This window comes from Cervus elaphus, chromosome 15 (assembly GCF_910594005.1).
Source record: "Cervus elaphus chromosome 15, mCerEla1.1, whole genome shotgun sequence".
Taxonomy (NCBI): domain Eukaryota; kingdom Metazoa; phylum Chordata; class Mammalia; order Artiodactyla; family Cervidae; genus Cervus; species Cervus elaphus.
In genome coordinates, this window is record NC_057829.1 from 54,852,440 (window position 1) to 54,870,456 (window position 18,017).

The 18,017-nt window shown below is 34.1% G+C and overlaps 1 protein-coding gene across 11 annotated transcripts in view; it reads left to right on the top strand.

The window, feature by feature from the left end:
- The window catches only part of KIF20B (kinesin family member 20B), a 78,571-nt gene that overhangs the window by 25,062 nt on the left and 35,492 nt on the right, over nucleotides 1-18,017 (top strand). For 8 of the 11 annotated variants that reach the window (XM_043925789.1, XM_043925786.1, XM_043925793.1 and 5 more), the window contains 6 exons: nucleotides 1,972-2,111; nucleotides 2,618-2,756; nucleotides 3,746-3,974; nucleotides 4,699-4,751; nucleotides 6,081-6,200; nucleotides 11,692-11,845. In XM_043925789.1, coding sequence (XP_043781724.1) covers nucleotides 1,972-2,111; nucleotides 2,618-2,756; nucleotides 3,746-3,974; nucleotides 4,699-4,751; nucleotides 6,081-6,200; nucleotides 11,692-11,845 — 835 coding nt within the window. The remainder of the gene's footprint in view (nucleotides 1-1,971; nucleotides 2,112-2,617; nucleotides 2,757-3,745; nucleotides 3,975-4,698; nucleotides 4,752-6,080; nucleotides 6,201-11,691; nucleotides 11,846-18,017) is intronic. The other 3 variants (XM_043925795.1, XM_043925796.1, XM_043925794.1) reach the window with 2 other exon arrangements.

Below are 18,017 nucleotides of genomic sequence, written 5' to 3' on the forward strand. Positions count from 1 at the left end.
ATGTAGGATTATATAGTGTAAGTGCGTATCTTTTAGTATTGACTGCTGCTAAGTCACTTCAGTCGTGTCCAACTCTGTACGACCCCATGGACTGCAGCCCACCAGGCTCCTCCATCCATGGGATTTTCCAGGCAAGAGTACTGGAGTGGGGTGCCATTGCCTTCTCTGATAATATTGACTAGGTACTTCAAAATTAAAATTTTCATCCAAGTTTTTTGTAATACTTCTCAAAATGAAAATGATTAGGCTTCTCATGCTTTACATTGTTAGCATTTTATTAATTAGAGGGTCGTCAGTATTAAAGATCATTATGAAATGTATTAAAAATCATTATAAAATATATTGATAGTAACATGTTTATGCTTAAAATTCATTTAACTTGAATAACCAGAATTTTTTTCACTCAATACTTTATCAGATACTAACGGTGATAGAAAACTAGTTGTTGTTGAGAATTACTGAAAGAAACCAATTTCCCAAGATATTCCCACATTCATACAGATTTCTCTTGAGTCTCCCACATTTCTTCTTCATTGTGAAAAGTGAAAGTTAGTAAGTCCTGTCTGACTCTTTGTGACCCCATGGACTGTTCCTGCCAGGCTCCTATGTCCATGGGATTTCCCAGGCAAAAATTCTGGAGTGGCTTGCCATTCCCTTCTGCAGAGGATCTTTCCCACCCAGGAATTGAACTTGGGTCTCCTACATTACAGATGGATTCTTTACCATCTGGGCCATTAGAGAAGCCCCTCTTCTTCAATAGTTACTACTAGTTACTATTAAATATTTATTGTTTTAAACAGTGGGAAAAGTCTGTGGTTATTTAAAATTATAAAAGTATTATATAGTCATGATAGAATCTAGGAAAAAAGAAAAAGGGAAATATAAATGTGTCTAATCTACTGGTCATGTTAATAGATTTTTACTGTTTGTTACAATATTTTTAACTGATTTTCTTCATTTAAAAATAAATTGTGGAAATTATGAATAGTAAATATGTCATCATAATCCATTACAGTAGTTTTACTGTATGCTGGTACCATAGTTGAACCCATTTCTTAAGTTTGACTGTTGAGTTGCATTTTACTTTTTTGTTTACATACAACAACTCATTGCAAAAAACACAGTGACTATTTTATAGCCAAAATATAAAATTATTTCCTCAGTAGAAGTTCTTAGAATTTCAAAGTCAAGATATCTGTAAAATATTTTCAAGTATAAAATTGATAAAGTGAAAGATCTGTAGCTTTGAGAGTTTATTAGTTTATTATTGAGAAACTTTAATTAGAAACCTTAAAAAATGCTATCAGGCTCTTTTCTTGACTGCTACAATTTACATACCTATACTGGCTATAATGTCAAATTTTAATTGTTTTATTGTTTATTGTCCATATTACATGATTAATTATGTGTGCTTTCAAAGAGTTGTTGCTTACATTTGGATAGTTATAGAAACCCAATAAAATATGTAATATCTCCCTTTGCCATTTTGAAAACTGGGGATTCGCAGTAACTGCTCTGTGTAACATGTCAACTTTATATTTTGACGGACTAACTTTAAACTCAAACTTACGCATTTACCACAGCTTGGTCCTTACTTTCCCTACCTAGGAAATTTGAGTGTTCCTACTAAGTGTAAAAAAGATTGTGTGGATTAAATGAAATAAAATATGAACTCCCCAAGGTAGTTCCTAGTAGATAATAGATGCTCAAATTTTCTTTTCTCTTCATTCTCTGTGTAACCAGATACACATTTGAACTATGTCTGTTTCTAAAATGTGGTGAGATGAACTTGATTTTTCACATTAATGAATCTCTGCATATACATAGTTTCCAGTGAAAATACTATCTGTATTAAAAGGAAACATAGTAATTTAGTAAAGAAATGAAAAAGTTTTATTTTTAAACACGTGGAATATCTTTCTCTTGGAATTTATTTGCTTTTTAATTAGAATTTTAATATTTATATTTTAGAAACTTTTGGATTTAATAGAAGATTTGAAAAAAAAACTAATAAATGAAAGAAAAGAAAAGTTAACATTGGAATTTAAAATTCGTGAAGAAGTTACACAGGAGTTTACTCAGTATTTGGCCCAACGAGAAGCTGACTTTAAGTAAGTTGTTTTGTTCTTGTCCAGGTAAAAATTGAAAATTTTATTTACTTGTGAAAAAAATATTTTTTTGCTTTTTTATATTAGATGACTTCTAAACTCTAACCTTTATGCAAGCTTGAAAATAGCTATTACTAATCCCATGGTGATTGTGAATTATATATGAGTGATTATTTAAATTGACTTTTAATTTATAAGTCTTTTTATTTACTGTCTGATGGTAAAGAATCCGCCTTCAGTGCAAGAGAGCTGGGCTTGATTCCTGGGTCGGAAAGATCCCCTGGAGAAGGAAATGGCAAGACACTTCAGTATTTTTGCCTGGAAAATCCCATGGACAAATGAGCTTGGTGGGCTAGTCAGTGGGGTCGCAGAGAGTCTGACACGACTCAGCAACTAACATTTTCACACTTTCACTTTAATTTATAATGTGCTTAATCTTAGAAATTTAAAATAAAAATGTAAAGTAGTGGTTTTTCTGTTTCTTAATGGGATTAACTTCTGTTATGAAGGGAAACTCTCCTTCAGGAACGAGAAATTTTAGAAGAAAATGCTGAATGTCGTTTGGCTATTTTCAAGGATTTGATTGGTAAATGTGATACTCAGGAGGAACCAAAGAATGAAGATCACGCCATGAAAGATGAAACTGAAGTATGTTAACTGAAATATTAAATACATGAACTATAGGTACCAGATTTAGTATATGACATCAATGATAATTTAATATACTTGAGAATTTAAAAAACAACATGACTTTATTATGAGTAAGTGTGCTTTGTTAGGACTGTAAACACAAATAGTTTAAGTATAGCTATTGAACTTAGAAAAAAATACCTTTTACATTTATATCTCAGTTTGATGTGGCTTGAGTCATTGTGTTGTTTGTAGGTAGATTGCTTTTTGTCTGATTATGGGATACCCACTCAGATTTGTTTTAAACTTAAGAATTTTACATGTTGGCTGACAGACCTGTAGGGTCATTTAATTCTGTTCTGATTAAAACAAAAATATTTATATATAGAAAAATCACTCTTGCTTGGCTGAATAACCATTCTCTACTGTTGAGGAAACGTTTTTCTCTTCTGCTGCTTCTACGGAAGCAGAAATTAATCACATCTTTCTGGAATGGTTGGTTGTTTTTGTTTTGCTCTGTTTTTTAATTACTCAGTTCAGAGGTGCAGGATGATAATGTCTAGGCTCTTGCCGTCAAACCATCATTCTGTGTCCCTGACATAGTTTGGGATTTAGTCTGAATTGTGAAAATGAGGATTTGTTTCTTCAGCTCAACCAAAAAATCTTTTAAAGACTCATTATATGACTAAGAGTATACCTGAACTAGATAATTATAATTGTTCTGTAAACTCCATAAGACATTGTTCTTATGGAGAAATAATGTCTCATGTTCCGTAAAATAAACAATGACTAATGGAGCACATCTTTTTCATAATTGGAGCTACTTCTATGTAAGAAAACATAAACATGTCTATAGTCACCTAATAGAAAAACATAAATAATATGTTTAAAAAATTTTAAGTTGTGCATTTGTTTTCCTATTTATTTTTAAAACACGCTAGATGGTACCACACTGAAGTAGTGAAAGCCACTGTTAACATTAGGCATGTGGTTTTTGCTATTTTTAGGAAGGACATAATTATGTAGGAATTGAAGATATTATTGATTCTCTTCAAGATGATGTCACTGGTATTAAGAAACAGGCTGAAATTGCTCACTTATATATTGCATCTCTTGCTGACCCCCAGGAAGCTATTGCTTGTTTAGAAATAAAGTTTAATCAAGTTAAAGCTGAATTAGCTAAAACCAAAGAAGAATTAATCAAAACCCAAGAAGAGTTAAAAAAGAGAGAAAGTGGTAAGTGGTTGTATTATATCCCTATGTAGATGTTATAAATTCTTAAAAAGACGGTTGGTAAGTATGAGATTTATGCAGCTTATTTACCAAGTGGTCAGAAAATGATGGAGGTGACATTTAATATTTTACCATTTGTATGAGTTTACAGTAATTTATTAGTAAAAATATATTTTTGCTTTTCTTTACTTTAAGACTAATATTACTAGAAAATAGACTTTCAGGAAAAACCAAAACCTAAGTATAGCTTTATCAGCAAATTAAGAAATCTCATAGGAAATTGTAAAGCTGTAAAGTTTGTTCATTTATATGTGTGTGTGTGGTGGTGGGGAACTGGGAGGGGTTGTCACATCTGAGTTTCAAGTATTAGATGAAATACTCTGCCCTTTTCTGTGTGAAACAAGATGGGTGGAAAATAGCAGATAAGTGATGCCTCATTATGAAGTGGGTCAGAAAGGTATAAGCTATTTCTCTGACATTATTCCAGAAATTTTCTACTATTGAGCAGACAGCATTCATTTTTTCCCTGGGTTTTGAAAGTGGCTCTTTCAGAAACATTACTCTCTGGTGGTAGAATTTGTAGCTGTTTGTGTGCTTCTAGTGCTGTGAAAATTCTTTTTCCTGAGTATAACAATGAGGTGTCTACTGTAGCAGCTTAAGTTTCATGTTTATTTATCGATTTATTTCTTTAGGTACTTAGATGTTTATTTTTAATATTCTTTTTCAGAATCAGAAATTAATTTAAATTCATTGGTTCAAGAGCTTGAGAAGTCTAATAAGGTACTGCTTTTAAGCTTTATTTTATCTTGATAAGGAAATTAATAAGTAAAATAGACAGCATGAATAATTGATGAGTATGTAAGTGCCTTCACTCTCATACCTCTTTCCACATATGGTTTCTGGAAAGTTTCTTTGGTCTTTCCAGAAAAGATTTTATTTGTATATGTGTAGATATATGTGTATGTATGTGTGTAACATACATCTATTAAAAAATTTATACGAATAGGATTGTAGTTCTGTGTCTTGCTTTCTTCCCTTAGAAGGCATCTTAGATCTGTATGTGCTGCCAGAGAATCATCTCTGTCATTCTTTTACCAGGTGCATTGTGTTGAGTAGATTATTTAAATAGTGTTTATCTTGTCTGAAGTTACTGTTTTAAAATTTAGGATATGGCCTGATCAGTGTGCAGCATCAGAATCTGAAAATCTCTAGCACTTTATACGTTCAGATCAGTTCAGATCACTCTAAGTGGTTGTAGATGGATTTGGCCTTGTTAGATCTAAGTATGAAATTGCAGGTATACATAGAGGTGAAGTGAGTTTAAAACTCTAAACTTAATATTTTTCCTGACCTTCTCTGAACTTACATTTGTTCTTCTAAAGAGCTGAATATTTTAACATATGATCAGATATAAATAATTCAAAATCTTGGCATCTAATACCCAGTACTTAAAAAGATAACCAAAATAATGTACTCAATACAAGACATTTTAGCTGTTGTTTAGACAGTTCCTATTCTCCTCCTTTTCTTTTATTTTTTTCCTATTTATAAAAATAGCTGCTGCTTGTAAACATACTGTTATATTAAACTATAAAATAGAAGGTACAGTAGTCCCTCATAATGTCTCTCTTACATTGAAAACAAATCCAAACCAACTTGGTTGATAGCTCTTTGAGATTATTTTATGTATATACACATACACACACATACATATTTTTTATAGAACATTTTCTATGAATTCTTTTAAGTTCTTTAGTTGTTTAAGTCTCAGAACAACCTTATGATGTAGATACTGTTATTTTTTTTTATGTAGGCATTAAATAACTTGCTTGGGGTTCACAACTAGAAAGTAGAGAAGCTAAGATTCAAACCCAGATCATGTGACTTCTGATTCCTCTTACCCATTATGAAATATTGCTTCTCTTTCCTTTTGTATTTAGGCATGTTGATTTTTTAAATGAAAATAAAGTCATGCTATGCATAGTGTATTGCTATTTTTTTTTTTTTTGCCTAACCTTAAAATTTGAAGGAATTCTAAAATGTATCATATTTGCATTCTAGTTATCCCCAAAGTACATTCACTAAACTTTGTTTTTTCCCTTCCCAAAGAAAATAATTATGCAGAATCAAAGAATTCAAGAGTTGATGGATAAAATTGACCAAAAAGAGGATACTATTAACAAGTTTCAGAACCTAAAATTTCATATGGAAAACACATTTAAAGGCAGTGTAAGAATCTAACTTTATTTGTGTTATAAATTAAATAAAGAGTATGTTTGGTTTGGTTTAAAATAGTTTAAAATAGCTTATACAACTGAGACTAATTCATTAAGAATGTTGACTTGCTTATCTTGGCATTGAATTCAATTCACTATCATGCCAATATGAATTTTTGAGAACTTAGAAGGTTTGATCTCCACAAACTAAGCTGGGAATGCTTTGTACATAAGAGGGACAAGACTGTGTAGCCCTTAGAAGTTTAAGCCTCAGTGAACTGGATGGGGAGCTCTGGGGTGAAAGAAACTTAGATGTGCTTTGATACCCACAGACCATAAAGATCTCTGTCTCTGTGTAGCCCTAATCTATTGATATATCTGTCTATATCTGTACATCCATCTCTATGGAACTATAAATGACATCAGGTTTTAGAAGCTTGTTTCTATTTTATACAATTTTGCCAAAGTTCCTATGTTTAATAGCAGGGATATTTTCTTTTAAAAATTACATTATTAACTATAGCATATAAAGCCTTTATGGGCTTGTCAGGGCTCAGCAGTGAAGAATCCGCTTGCCATGCAGGAGGTATGGATTCTATCCCTGGGTTGGGAAGATCCCCTGCAGAAGGAAATGGCAACCCAGTCCAGGGTGTCTTGCCTGATGAATCCCATGGACAGAGGAGCCTTGTGGGCTACACTCCATACTGTTGCAAAAGAGTTGGACACAACTCAGTGACTAAAAAACAAACTACAACATTTTAAGGGTTTTTAAGTAGCCTTTCATAAATAGAAATTTAGGTAATTTTATATTTAGGTAGTTTAGGATTGGATGATCACCCTTTTAGTCATTTTTTTAATTAAACAGTGGTTTTTGGCTTTCTTTTATATTCATTTTTTATTGCAGATACCTTAAAATTATTTTTTGACATAATGTTAATAACACAATAGGCTGAGTAAATTAATAGCTAAAATTCTCTGCTTTTGTATGCCTTTTCTCTAACAGAGGCAAGTGTGGTATACAGTAGTTCCCCTTTATCTGCAACTTCAGTTTCTGTGGGTTAACCATGGTCAGAAGGATTAAATGAAAAATGCCTGAAATAATTCATGAGTTTTACATTGTGTGCTGTTCTGAGTAGTATGATGAAATCTTATGCCATATTGCTCCATCCTTCCTGACCCGACTCATCCCTTTGTCTAGCATATCCCTCCTGTTAGTCTTGTTTATCAGATTGTCTGTTGTTGGTATTATAGTGCTGTGTTCAAGTAACGCTGATTTTGCTTAATAATGCCCCCAAAGCAGAAGAGTAGTGATGCTGACAATTTGGATGTGTCATAGAGAAGCTATAAAGTGCTTTGTTTAAAAGTAGAGGTGAAAATTCTCAATAAGGAAAGAAAAAAATTGTATGCTGAGGTTGCTAAGATCTGTGGTAAGAATGAATCTTCTATTTATGAAATTGTGAAGAAGGAAAAAGAAAATTTGTGCTAGTTTTGCTGTTACACCTCAAACTGCAAAAGTTATGGCTATAGAGCATAAGTGCTTAAGATGTAAAAAGCATTAAATTTTGTACAAGATAATTTTGAGAGCAACAGAGGCTAAATTCACATAACTTATTATGGTATATTTTTATCATTGTTCTATTTTATTATGTTTAATTTCATTCTGTGCTTAATTAAAAAAAAAATTATTTGGCTCTGCCACATCTTAGTTGTGGCATGAGGGATCTTTAGTTGCAGCATGTAGGATCTAGTTTCCTGACCAGGGATCAAACCTGAGTCCCCAGCACTGGGAGCAGGAAGTCTTAGCCACTGGGCCACCAGGAGGTCCCTGTGCTTCATTTTTAAATTAACCTTTAAGCATGTACTAAACTTTGTAGGCGTGTACAGGAAAAAGCGTAGTGTGTATAGGATTCAATATTTCCATGGTTTCAGGCAACTGCTAGGTCTCAGAATGTATTCTCTACAGGTAAGCAGGGACTACTGTATTATAAAATGTTACATTTGACCCTTCTTTGTGTCTTGAGAGTTGAACACCAGTACCCACAACTTTCTCTGTATCATCTCAACATCAGATAGGTTTTTGATTCTACAAGGGTAAATAAGGAACATTCTCTGGAGAAACATAGCTCATCCTCTGTCTAATTTCTTGTAGCAGACCTCTCTTTTGGCATTTATTAGATGCATTATTCACTCCATCTGACTTTTAGTCACTTCTGTTGAATACGTTATTGTAAATTAATTAATAATTATATTAACAGTTTAATATTTATGTTAATATAGTTATCAACAAATTATATTGGTAATATAATTAATAATTATAATTTATAATTATATATTGTTGGATTTTTTTCAGATCTGTTATATGTATTACTGTTTAACTTTTCTGAACTGGGAGAAATACCCCTGTAGAGTAAGGTAGAGAGTTAGGAGGAGAAGCGCAGAATGATTTATTTTGTCAAGAAAAACTGAGATTCTTTGTGCCAGGTGCTCTGCTAGATTCTAGGCATTACACAGATTAATAAAAACTACTCCCCTTAACAACTCCCCAGTAAGAGAAAACCAACATAAATGTATTTATAATGAAATGTGCAGTGGTAGTTAGTGTGTACAGGAAGCTGAGAATAGATAGGGTTTGAGAGAATATTTTGTGCAGATGAAAATGATTAAGTTGAATCTTAAATGGCAAGTGAAATTTTTCTAGTCCAAAGTAGGAGCAGTTGCAAGAAGATACACTGGCTTTCTAGATAAAAGAATCAGAATGCACAGTCATGGACATATGAGAAGCCTTTCAGTCAGTGTAAGAAAGTGTAAGTTTTAATAATTTGCTCAAGAAGAAAGTTTGAAGCAGGAGAGGTGAATAATGATGCTAGGAGCAATAGACTGGGGTGAGATAGCATATGTGTTAGTCGCTTAGTTGTGTCTGACTCTGCGACCCCATGGACCACAGCCCTCCAGGCTTCTCTGTCCATGGGATTGATTCTCCACTCAGGAGTACTGGAGTGGGTTTGACATTTCTTTCTCCAGTGACCCAGGGATCAAACCCAGATCTCCTGCATTGTAGGCAGATTCTTTACCATCTGAGCCACCAGGGAAGCAGAAGGCCTTGAATACTTCATTAAAGCATTTGGGTTGTATTCTGTAGGCAGCAAGGACTCATTAATTTTAAGGAGAAGAATGGCAAAGTTGATTTTTTATTTTGAGTTGATATTTTTAGAAACTTGGAAGATGGGATTGAGGTGGAATTAGAATGAAGGCTGGGAGACCAACTAGAAAACTCTTGGAAAAGTTCAGGTGATAGTTGATGAGGACTTTGATTTAAGGTAGTTGGGTAGTGGTGGTATGGATTAAGAAGTGGAAATTGATTTGTGAAATAAAAGGAGATAAAACTTTTTACAACTTAGGGCTTTTGACTTTTTCAAGTAAATGAATTGCTGGACCTCCAGGCTCTTAGCACTTTGAGATGATTATTTGCCACCTGTTTTTGTTCTGAGTGAGTGAGTGAAAGTTGCTCAGTCTATCTTACTTTGCGACCTCATGGACTATATAGTCCATGGAATTCTCCACGTCAGAACACTGGAGTGGGTAGCCGTTCCCCTCTCCAGGGGCTCTTCCCACTCAGGGATCGAACCCAGGTCTTCTGCATTGCAGGTGGATTGTTTACCAGCTGAGCCAGCAGGGAAGCCCAGGAATCCTGGAGTGGATAGCCTGCCCCTTCTCCAGGGCATTTTCTGACCCAGGAATCGAACTGGGGTCTCCTGCATTGCCTGAGAATTCTTTACCAGCTGAGCTCCTAGGACTTGATCTGAATTTTAAGTCCAGCCTTAGATTTGTTAAAGGTTAAGAGAAAAACAGAAAACAAACTATAAAAAGAGAAGCCAGAGATAGATCACTCCTAGTGCCTACAACTTTGAAGAAGATTGTTGGAATTTTAGCAGGGGATTATATCTATTTCTGTAGTATGTTTGCATATCACATAATGTTAATAATGTTTATGTAAATAATAGTAAAAAAGAAATATAAGCAATATTCCTAATTTAATAATCCTTGCCTTTGAGTAAATTTTTTAGATAGGCTTTAGACTGGTTTATCAACTAACTTAAAACAGTGTGTTAAATTGTTCACATAAATAAACAAATGCAAAGTAAATTAGAACTTAACCTGACTGTGTTGATCAACTGTTGATCTAGGGTCACTGTTCCAAAGAGTCCAGAGCAGACTCTTTTTATGATTAAAAGTTTGTTTTGAATGGTTCTTTAGCATCCTTCCTACCAAGAATACTCCAGGCAGAAAATATTCCTTTCGGTAACTGACACTTGTGGAGGATAGATTTTTTTCTTGGTGAAGATTGTATAATTTGAAGAGGAGAAAAATGATTAGGTGATTATAATACGTCTGAATGTGGAAGGGGGGACAACTTAAAATTGTCATGGACTGTTTGAAAACTCAGACTTTGTCAGAGGTCTGATTCCTCCATCCCAGGACATTGTCACTTATCAGTGACACCAAGGGACTAATTGTGAAAAAGCATGAAGGTTGTTCTTCATGATATTCTTTGTTTAGGGCCATCTAAAAAGACTGCTTTTTTTTTTAATCATTACTTTATGACTTAAAATCATTTTAATCTATATCTCAAAGTGATGATTTTCTAATATAAAATGATGTTTTATTTTCTCATATAGTTTTACCCGCCACCTACCTGTCCCCCACAAATGGATTGCTACCAGTATGTAGGGATTTAATTAATCTCTGCCTTTCCCAAACCTTTAATTACTTTATAAACATGCACTTAATTGCTAAGGTTTCACCCTTCTTTCTGGGTACCTTTCTGCTGTCCTATTAGGGAGGTGTAGTCTTTGCCTTAAAAAATGAAAATCTAAATGAATGGTCTTTTTCATCTAGATAAACTAGGAGCTCAGTTTTAAAGCAGTATGTAGATTGTGTATCTTTGAATATACAAAGGCTAGAAGCTAAGATTAGAACTTTTTCTGGGATTTGTTAACGTGTAGGACATGGTTACTTTGAGCTTTGGTTGCAAAACAAAATGATTGATGTTTTCTAGTTATTCATGATTACTCAAAATTTTAAGTGACAGTATAAGGAGCAATTATGTCATAGTGTTTTCCTATTTCTCTTTTTCAAAGCTCATTTTGTTTATGATTTAGAGGTCAGTGTTTTAGGACTTGGTTATCTGCAAATAAGTCTCTAACCCACCTGATCTTCTTAGAAAATATAAAGATGAATTTGTTTTTAGTTTTGCTATCAGGATGAAACTACACACTTCCTTTTTGTTTTTTTGGGGTCCTCCTTAGTGATTTTACAAGTTAGTTAATATTACTTATTTCATAGAGTCATCAGTTATTTTAGTGTAGGGTGAGACTTAGGAAATAACCTAGAAAATGTCTCAACAAACTTGAAAATACAATTTTTATGATGCAGTATTGAATTTTAATTTATATAGTTCTTATAGCTTTCTATATGTGAACTAATTTTAATTTATTTTACTTTAGGACAATGTTGGTAATTCTTCTTTAATAATAAACAATAAATTGGTTTGTAATGAAACAACTGAAATGTCTAAGGACAGCAAAACTAAAACGTATTCAGGAAGAAAAAGATTAAATGAAATTGAACTTCAACAAGATGAACCACCAGCAAAGAAAGGTACTTCTTCAGCTGCTAACAGTAGGCCATTGAGAAAGCTAACTCCTAAACCAGTAAACGCAAAAGTTGCAAATAGAAGGAAATTTACTTATCTAAGGAAAAAACCTGAAAAAATCTAAATGTCACTGATTTTTACACTAACATGTTATAAACTATCTAGAGGATGCAGGTATTTAAAGCTGCCTTTATTTTAATGTTTTTAGATGTTATGCTTTTATCAATTGATCATCACGATAATTCTCTTTATTCCTGTGCCTGTCATAATTGAAAGTCACCTTTTCTGCCAAAATTTCTCCACACTTTTTTTCCTCTTTATTCTTTTTTCATTTGAAGAAAAGGCCATTTGACAGGAAGACTTTGAGCTAAACATTACAAAAGGCAAATGTGGTCAAGTTGTGTTTTCTATGAAACTACTAGAAAAAAAGTGTGTGCTAAGCTTACTCACTTTATGCTGTACCTTCCTGGCTATGTAGAAGAACATAGTAGCTTTCACTTTGCCTCTAAACTATTCTGTCTTTAGGAAAACTTTTATAATATAATACAGAGAAGGAAGGCTTTCTAAGAGAACATACATTACTTCAGAAACCTAATTAGCTGCTTCACCTTGAGAAAAATGGATAAATTAAGTCTTGCTTTGTTTATTAGTAAAATAAATATACCTGCCTCCCAAGGTTGTTAAGAATAAAAACAATTGGATAATACACCAATATAATAAAAACTTCATAGAACCTCAGTAAAAGTAATGTGTTCAAAAGTAGTTGACTTAAAGGATAATATAGCATTAGCTATATTAATGTAATAATTTATGAGCTAATAGGTTGAAAGTAATATGCATTTGTCATCGTTCAGTCACTCATTTGTGTCTGACTCTTTGCAACCCCATGCACTGCAGCATGCCAGGCTTCCCTGTCCTTAACTCTCTACTGGAGTTTGCTCAAGCTCATGTCCACTGAATTGGTGATGCCGTCCAACCATTTTATCCTCTATTGCCCACTTCTCTTCCTGCCTTCGATCTTTCCCAGCATCAGGGTCTTTTCCAGTGAGTTGGTTCTTCGCATCAGGTGGCTAAAGTATTGGAGCTTCAACATTAGTTCTTTCCATGAATATTCAGGGTTGATTTCCTTTATGATTGACTGGCTTGATCTCGCTGTCCAAGGGACTCAGTGAGAGTTTTCTCCAGCACCACAGTTCAAAAGCATCAATTATTCGGCAGTTAGCCTTCCCTATGGTCCAATACTCACATCTATACATGACTACTGGAAAAAATCATAGCTTTGACTAGATGGACCTTTGTCTGCAAAATGATGTCTGCTTTTTAATATGCTGTCTAGGTTAGTCATAGCTTTTTTTCTAAGGAACAAGCGTCTCTTAATTCAGTGGCTTTAGTTACTGTCCACAGTGATTCTGGAGCCCAAGAAAATAAAATCTGTCACTGTTTCCACTTTTTCCCTATTTATTTGCCATGAAGTGATGGAACTGGATGCCATGATCCTAATTTTTTGAAAGTTGAGTTTTAAGCCAGCCTTTTCACTATCCTCTTTCACCTTCATCAGGAGGCTCTAAAGTTCCTTTTCATTTCTGCCATTAGAGTGGTATCATCTGCATATCTGAAGTTGTTGATATTTCTCCCAGCAATCTTAATTTCATCTTGTGATTCATCCAGTCTGGCATTTTGCGTGATTTACTCTGCATATAAGTTAAATAAGCAGAGTGACAATATACAGCCTTGACTTACTCCTTTTTCAATTTGGAACCAGTCTGTTGTTCCATGTCCAGTTCTAACTGTTGCTTCTTCACCTTCTTACAAGTTTCTCAGGAGGCAAGTCAGATGGTCTGGTATTCCCATCTCTTTAAGAATTTTCCACAATTTGTTGTGATCCACACTGTCAAAGGCTTTAGCATAGGCAACGAAGCAGAAGTAGATGTTTTTCTGGAATTCCCTTGCTTTTTCTGTAATTTTCTGTGTTTTCTAAACGCGGCATGAACATCTGGAAATTCTCAGTTCACTTATTGTTGAAGCCTAGCTTGGAGAATTTTGAGCATTACTTTGCTAGTGTGTGAAATGAGTGCAATTGTGCGGTAGTTTGAACATTCTTTGGCACTGCCCTTCTTTGGGATTGGAATGAAAACTGACCTTTTCTAGCCCTGTGGCTATTGCTGAGTTTTCCAAATTTGCTGGCATATTGAGTTCAGCACTTTAATAGCATCATCTTTTAGGATTTGAAATAGCTCTGCTGGACTTCCATTACTTCCACTAGCTTTGTTTGTAGTGATGCTTCCTAAGGCCCACTTGACTTCGCACTCCAGGGTGTCTGGCTCTAGGTGAGTAATCACACCATCGTGGTTATCTGGGTCATGAAGATCTTTTTTGTGTAGTTCTTCTATATATTCTTGCCACCTCTTCTTAATATCTTCTGTCTCTGTTAGGTCCATACCATTTCCGTCCTTTGTTGTGCCCATCTTTGCATGAAATGTTCCCTTGGTATCTAACTTTCTTGAAGAGATTTCTAGTCTTTCCCACTCTGTTGTTTTCCTCTATTTCTTTGCATTGTTCACTTTGGAAGGTTTTCTTATTTCTCCTTGCTATTCTTTGGAACTGTGCATTCAAGATAGGTGTATCTTTCCTTTTCTCCTCTGCCTTTCGCTTCTCTTCTTAGCTATTTGTAAGGCCTCCTCAGACATTTTGCCTTTTGCATTTCTTTTTCTTGGGGATGGTTTTGATCACTGCCTCCTGTACAGTGTATTAACCTCTGTCCTTAGTTCTTTAGGCACTGGAGAAGGGAATGGCAAACCCCTTCAGCATTCTTGCCTTGAGAACCCCATGAACAGTATGAAATGGCAAACTAATATGCATGGTCACTTTCTCTTACCCACTGAATGAGTGGTGCCTAGCTGCAGGGAGTATAACCTCTTTATGATTCCCATAGCACTGTTCCTCTGTTTTTTCACCTTGTTTGGGGCCATGGAGTAGAGAGTTCAGGGCAGTTGAGAATGTAGGATCTGTAAGATCACTAGGAAGTGGGAGTGTGAGGAGCGAGTGACCCACATGGTGCGGCTCATCCTAAGGGTGACCCATTCATGAAAGAGATGGTTATATAATAATGTGAGTTGTTAGCAATAAATAATTCAGATGTGAGTAGGTTTATAAGTTTAGGTAACAAAATTCATAACCACTGTGGCTATTTCTTAATTATTTGTTGTTAAGAGACTATAAGGACTACATAAGAGATCATATGAAAATTGTAGCTATAATATAACCATTTTCCCCCCTCTACCTACTACTAAAAAATCTCCAGAACAAAATATGTGATTTCTGTACTTACTAGGATAGGACTAGGGGATTGATAGTTACACAGGATTGATGTTTTCTACTCTTAAAAGGAAATGTAAAGCTATTTCCCTATGAAAGTGAATTTACTTCTTTGCTTCACTGTATCTGTACTTTGGGTAAGCTGATTAACCATGTAAACTTTTCAAGAAATCAGCCTTCAGAATAGTGATAAAGGAGACAAACCAAAAATATGCTACAGTCTGCTCACCTGTGACTTTTCAACCAAAACTAATTTTTGTAGCAAAATATAGGTAAAGCAGTATATGTACAGGTTGGATGTGGTGGAAGCATTGAATTAAAGTAACTCACTTTCTTATTGCTATGTTTACTTTTTGTAAGTTAACCTATATTAGGCTCACATAGTGTAAAACCTACTTCATCTTTATTGCTAGACTACTAATTTAATTTCTCCCTGACAAGGCAGTTCTGAATATGTTCTATGAATCTTTTGTTATGAAACATAAAATTTTCTAAAAGGGTAATGTGTATATCTGAATATCAGATACAAATCTAATTTCTTGAAGTATCTTATGTAATTATCTAGTTTATTAAAGTATAGTCAGAGAACAACATGACAAAATGCTGTTTTTGATCACAAAAGCTATATTGCACTTGCTTTAATTTACCTCAAGATTTAGGGATATGTCTATATAGTATGCGTGACTCAAGTCTCTTCTCTCAGGATATTCAGGATTTATTTGTGAGCTCTCAATTTCTTATTATCATTTTCAACTTGCTTACATCCCATCTCTCCTGATAAAGGGTTCAGACATTTTTATAACTTGTCTTCTTAAAGGGAAGAAGGATTAGTCATTTCCGCTGGTGAAGTTCCACCGATGAAGTCATAGGTGTGAAAACTGTGTCATAAGTACAAAATTACTTAAAGGGGAAGTAGAACAGAAGTGTGAATCAGTGGGAAAGAAAGTTATTCCACTTTGGGATGACTTGGCTACAGTTTTGTAAAATGTTAGGAGACAGTCTGATAAAAAATAATGCATTGGTTGAAGATTATTTTTAGAAATTCGTTAGAATAAATGGGCAAGTTTGTTATAAAAGTAAATAAGACTGAATCTCTAAGTTTCCAAAGTAGCTAGAATCCTTAGAATAAACTGAGAATTTGAAGGAGCTAAATTATGAAAATGTAACTACAAACATAGGAAAATCTTCAAAAATCAACTCATTAGCTTTTCAGAAACCAGGCTATAGAGCAGGAATAATGCCATGATTTTCCTCTCCTTTTTGAGGCAGAAGAGACAATGTAATTATAGGTATTAAAACGTTATCCAGTGTGCTTTTAGTTAGTATGTTAAAGAAATCTTGGAATCCTTTTATGGGATTACATAATTACTGCTGCCCAAGAGCATTTAAACTATTGCATGAAGGAAAAGAATATGGATTGTATTTAAAAAATGAAAACTTAACAAATAAAACTTGTTTTCACAAGTATACTACTGAATGTAAAAATGGATAAATTCTTGGAGTGGCAAGATGATGTTCCCACATTATATAGTGAGTTTTGGGGTGAGGGGATACTCTAACTGGGGACATCAGTATATTGAGAGGACTGGGATTTTTCCCCCCCCAGTCCTATTGAGGTATAATTGAGAAATAATATTGTAATATATTTAAAATGTTTAACATGATTTGATATACATTGTGAAAAGTTTCCCACCATGTTAATGAATTAATACATCCATCATCTCGTGTATTCACCTACTTTCCCCCTCTTTTTCTTTTTTGGTGAGAACACTCAAGTTATACACCCCAAGCAAATTTCAGTTATACAGTACATTCTTATCAAGTATAGTCACCATGTTATAGTTAGATCCTATGACCTATTCATCTTCAACTGAAAAATTATACCGTTTTACAAGCCTCTCCCTGTTTACATCAACCACCATTCTACTCTTTGTTTCTATGAGTTAGATCTTTTTTTTTCCCTTGTATTGATACCGTACAGTATTTGTCTTCCTATGTGTAGTTTATTTCACAAAATGAACCCTCCAGGTTCACCTATGTTGGAGATGGCAAGATTTCATTCTTCTTTAGGTTGAGTAATTATATTCCATTGTATACATACTTATACCCCTTTTTAAAAAATCCATTCACCCATCCGTTGACACTTGGGTTTTTTTCCAATGTCCTGGCTATTGTAAAAAATGTTGCAGTGAACATAGGGCATGAACTTGCATGAACTTTGAACAGTGATTTCATTTCCTTTCGATGTATACTCAGAAATGGGGTTGTTAGATCATATGATAGTTCGATTTTTAATTTTTTGGGAAACCTCCGTACTGGTTTTCTACTGCCTATACTACTTAATATCCCCATCAACAGTGAGCAGATTTCCTCTTTGTTCTCATTCTTCTCAACATTTGTTATCTCTTATCTTTTTGATGATAGACATCCTAACAAGTGTTAGGTGATAATCTTACTGTACTTTGGATTTCCTTTTCCCTGATAATTAGTGATATTGAACACCTTTTCCCGTACCTATTGATTATTTGTATGTCTTTTTGGAAAAATATCTGTTTGGCTTCTCTGCCAATTTTTTAATTGAATTGCTTGAGTTTTTGGCTGTTGAGTTGGGTGAGTTTCCTATATATTTTGGACATTAATTCCTTGTCCTACCGGACAAATGGTTTGCAGATATTTTCTTCTATTCCACAGGTTGCCTTTTCATTTTGTTGACTGATTCTTGTGCTGTGCATACTGTTTGTATGTAGGATTGTATTAATTTTAAAGGACTTTTTATGATATTAAAGATGCCTTCTTAATTGAACAGATTCGTTAGATTGGGTACTAATGTCTCTCATCTAGATGCCCAAGAGCCTGCCACAG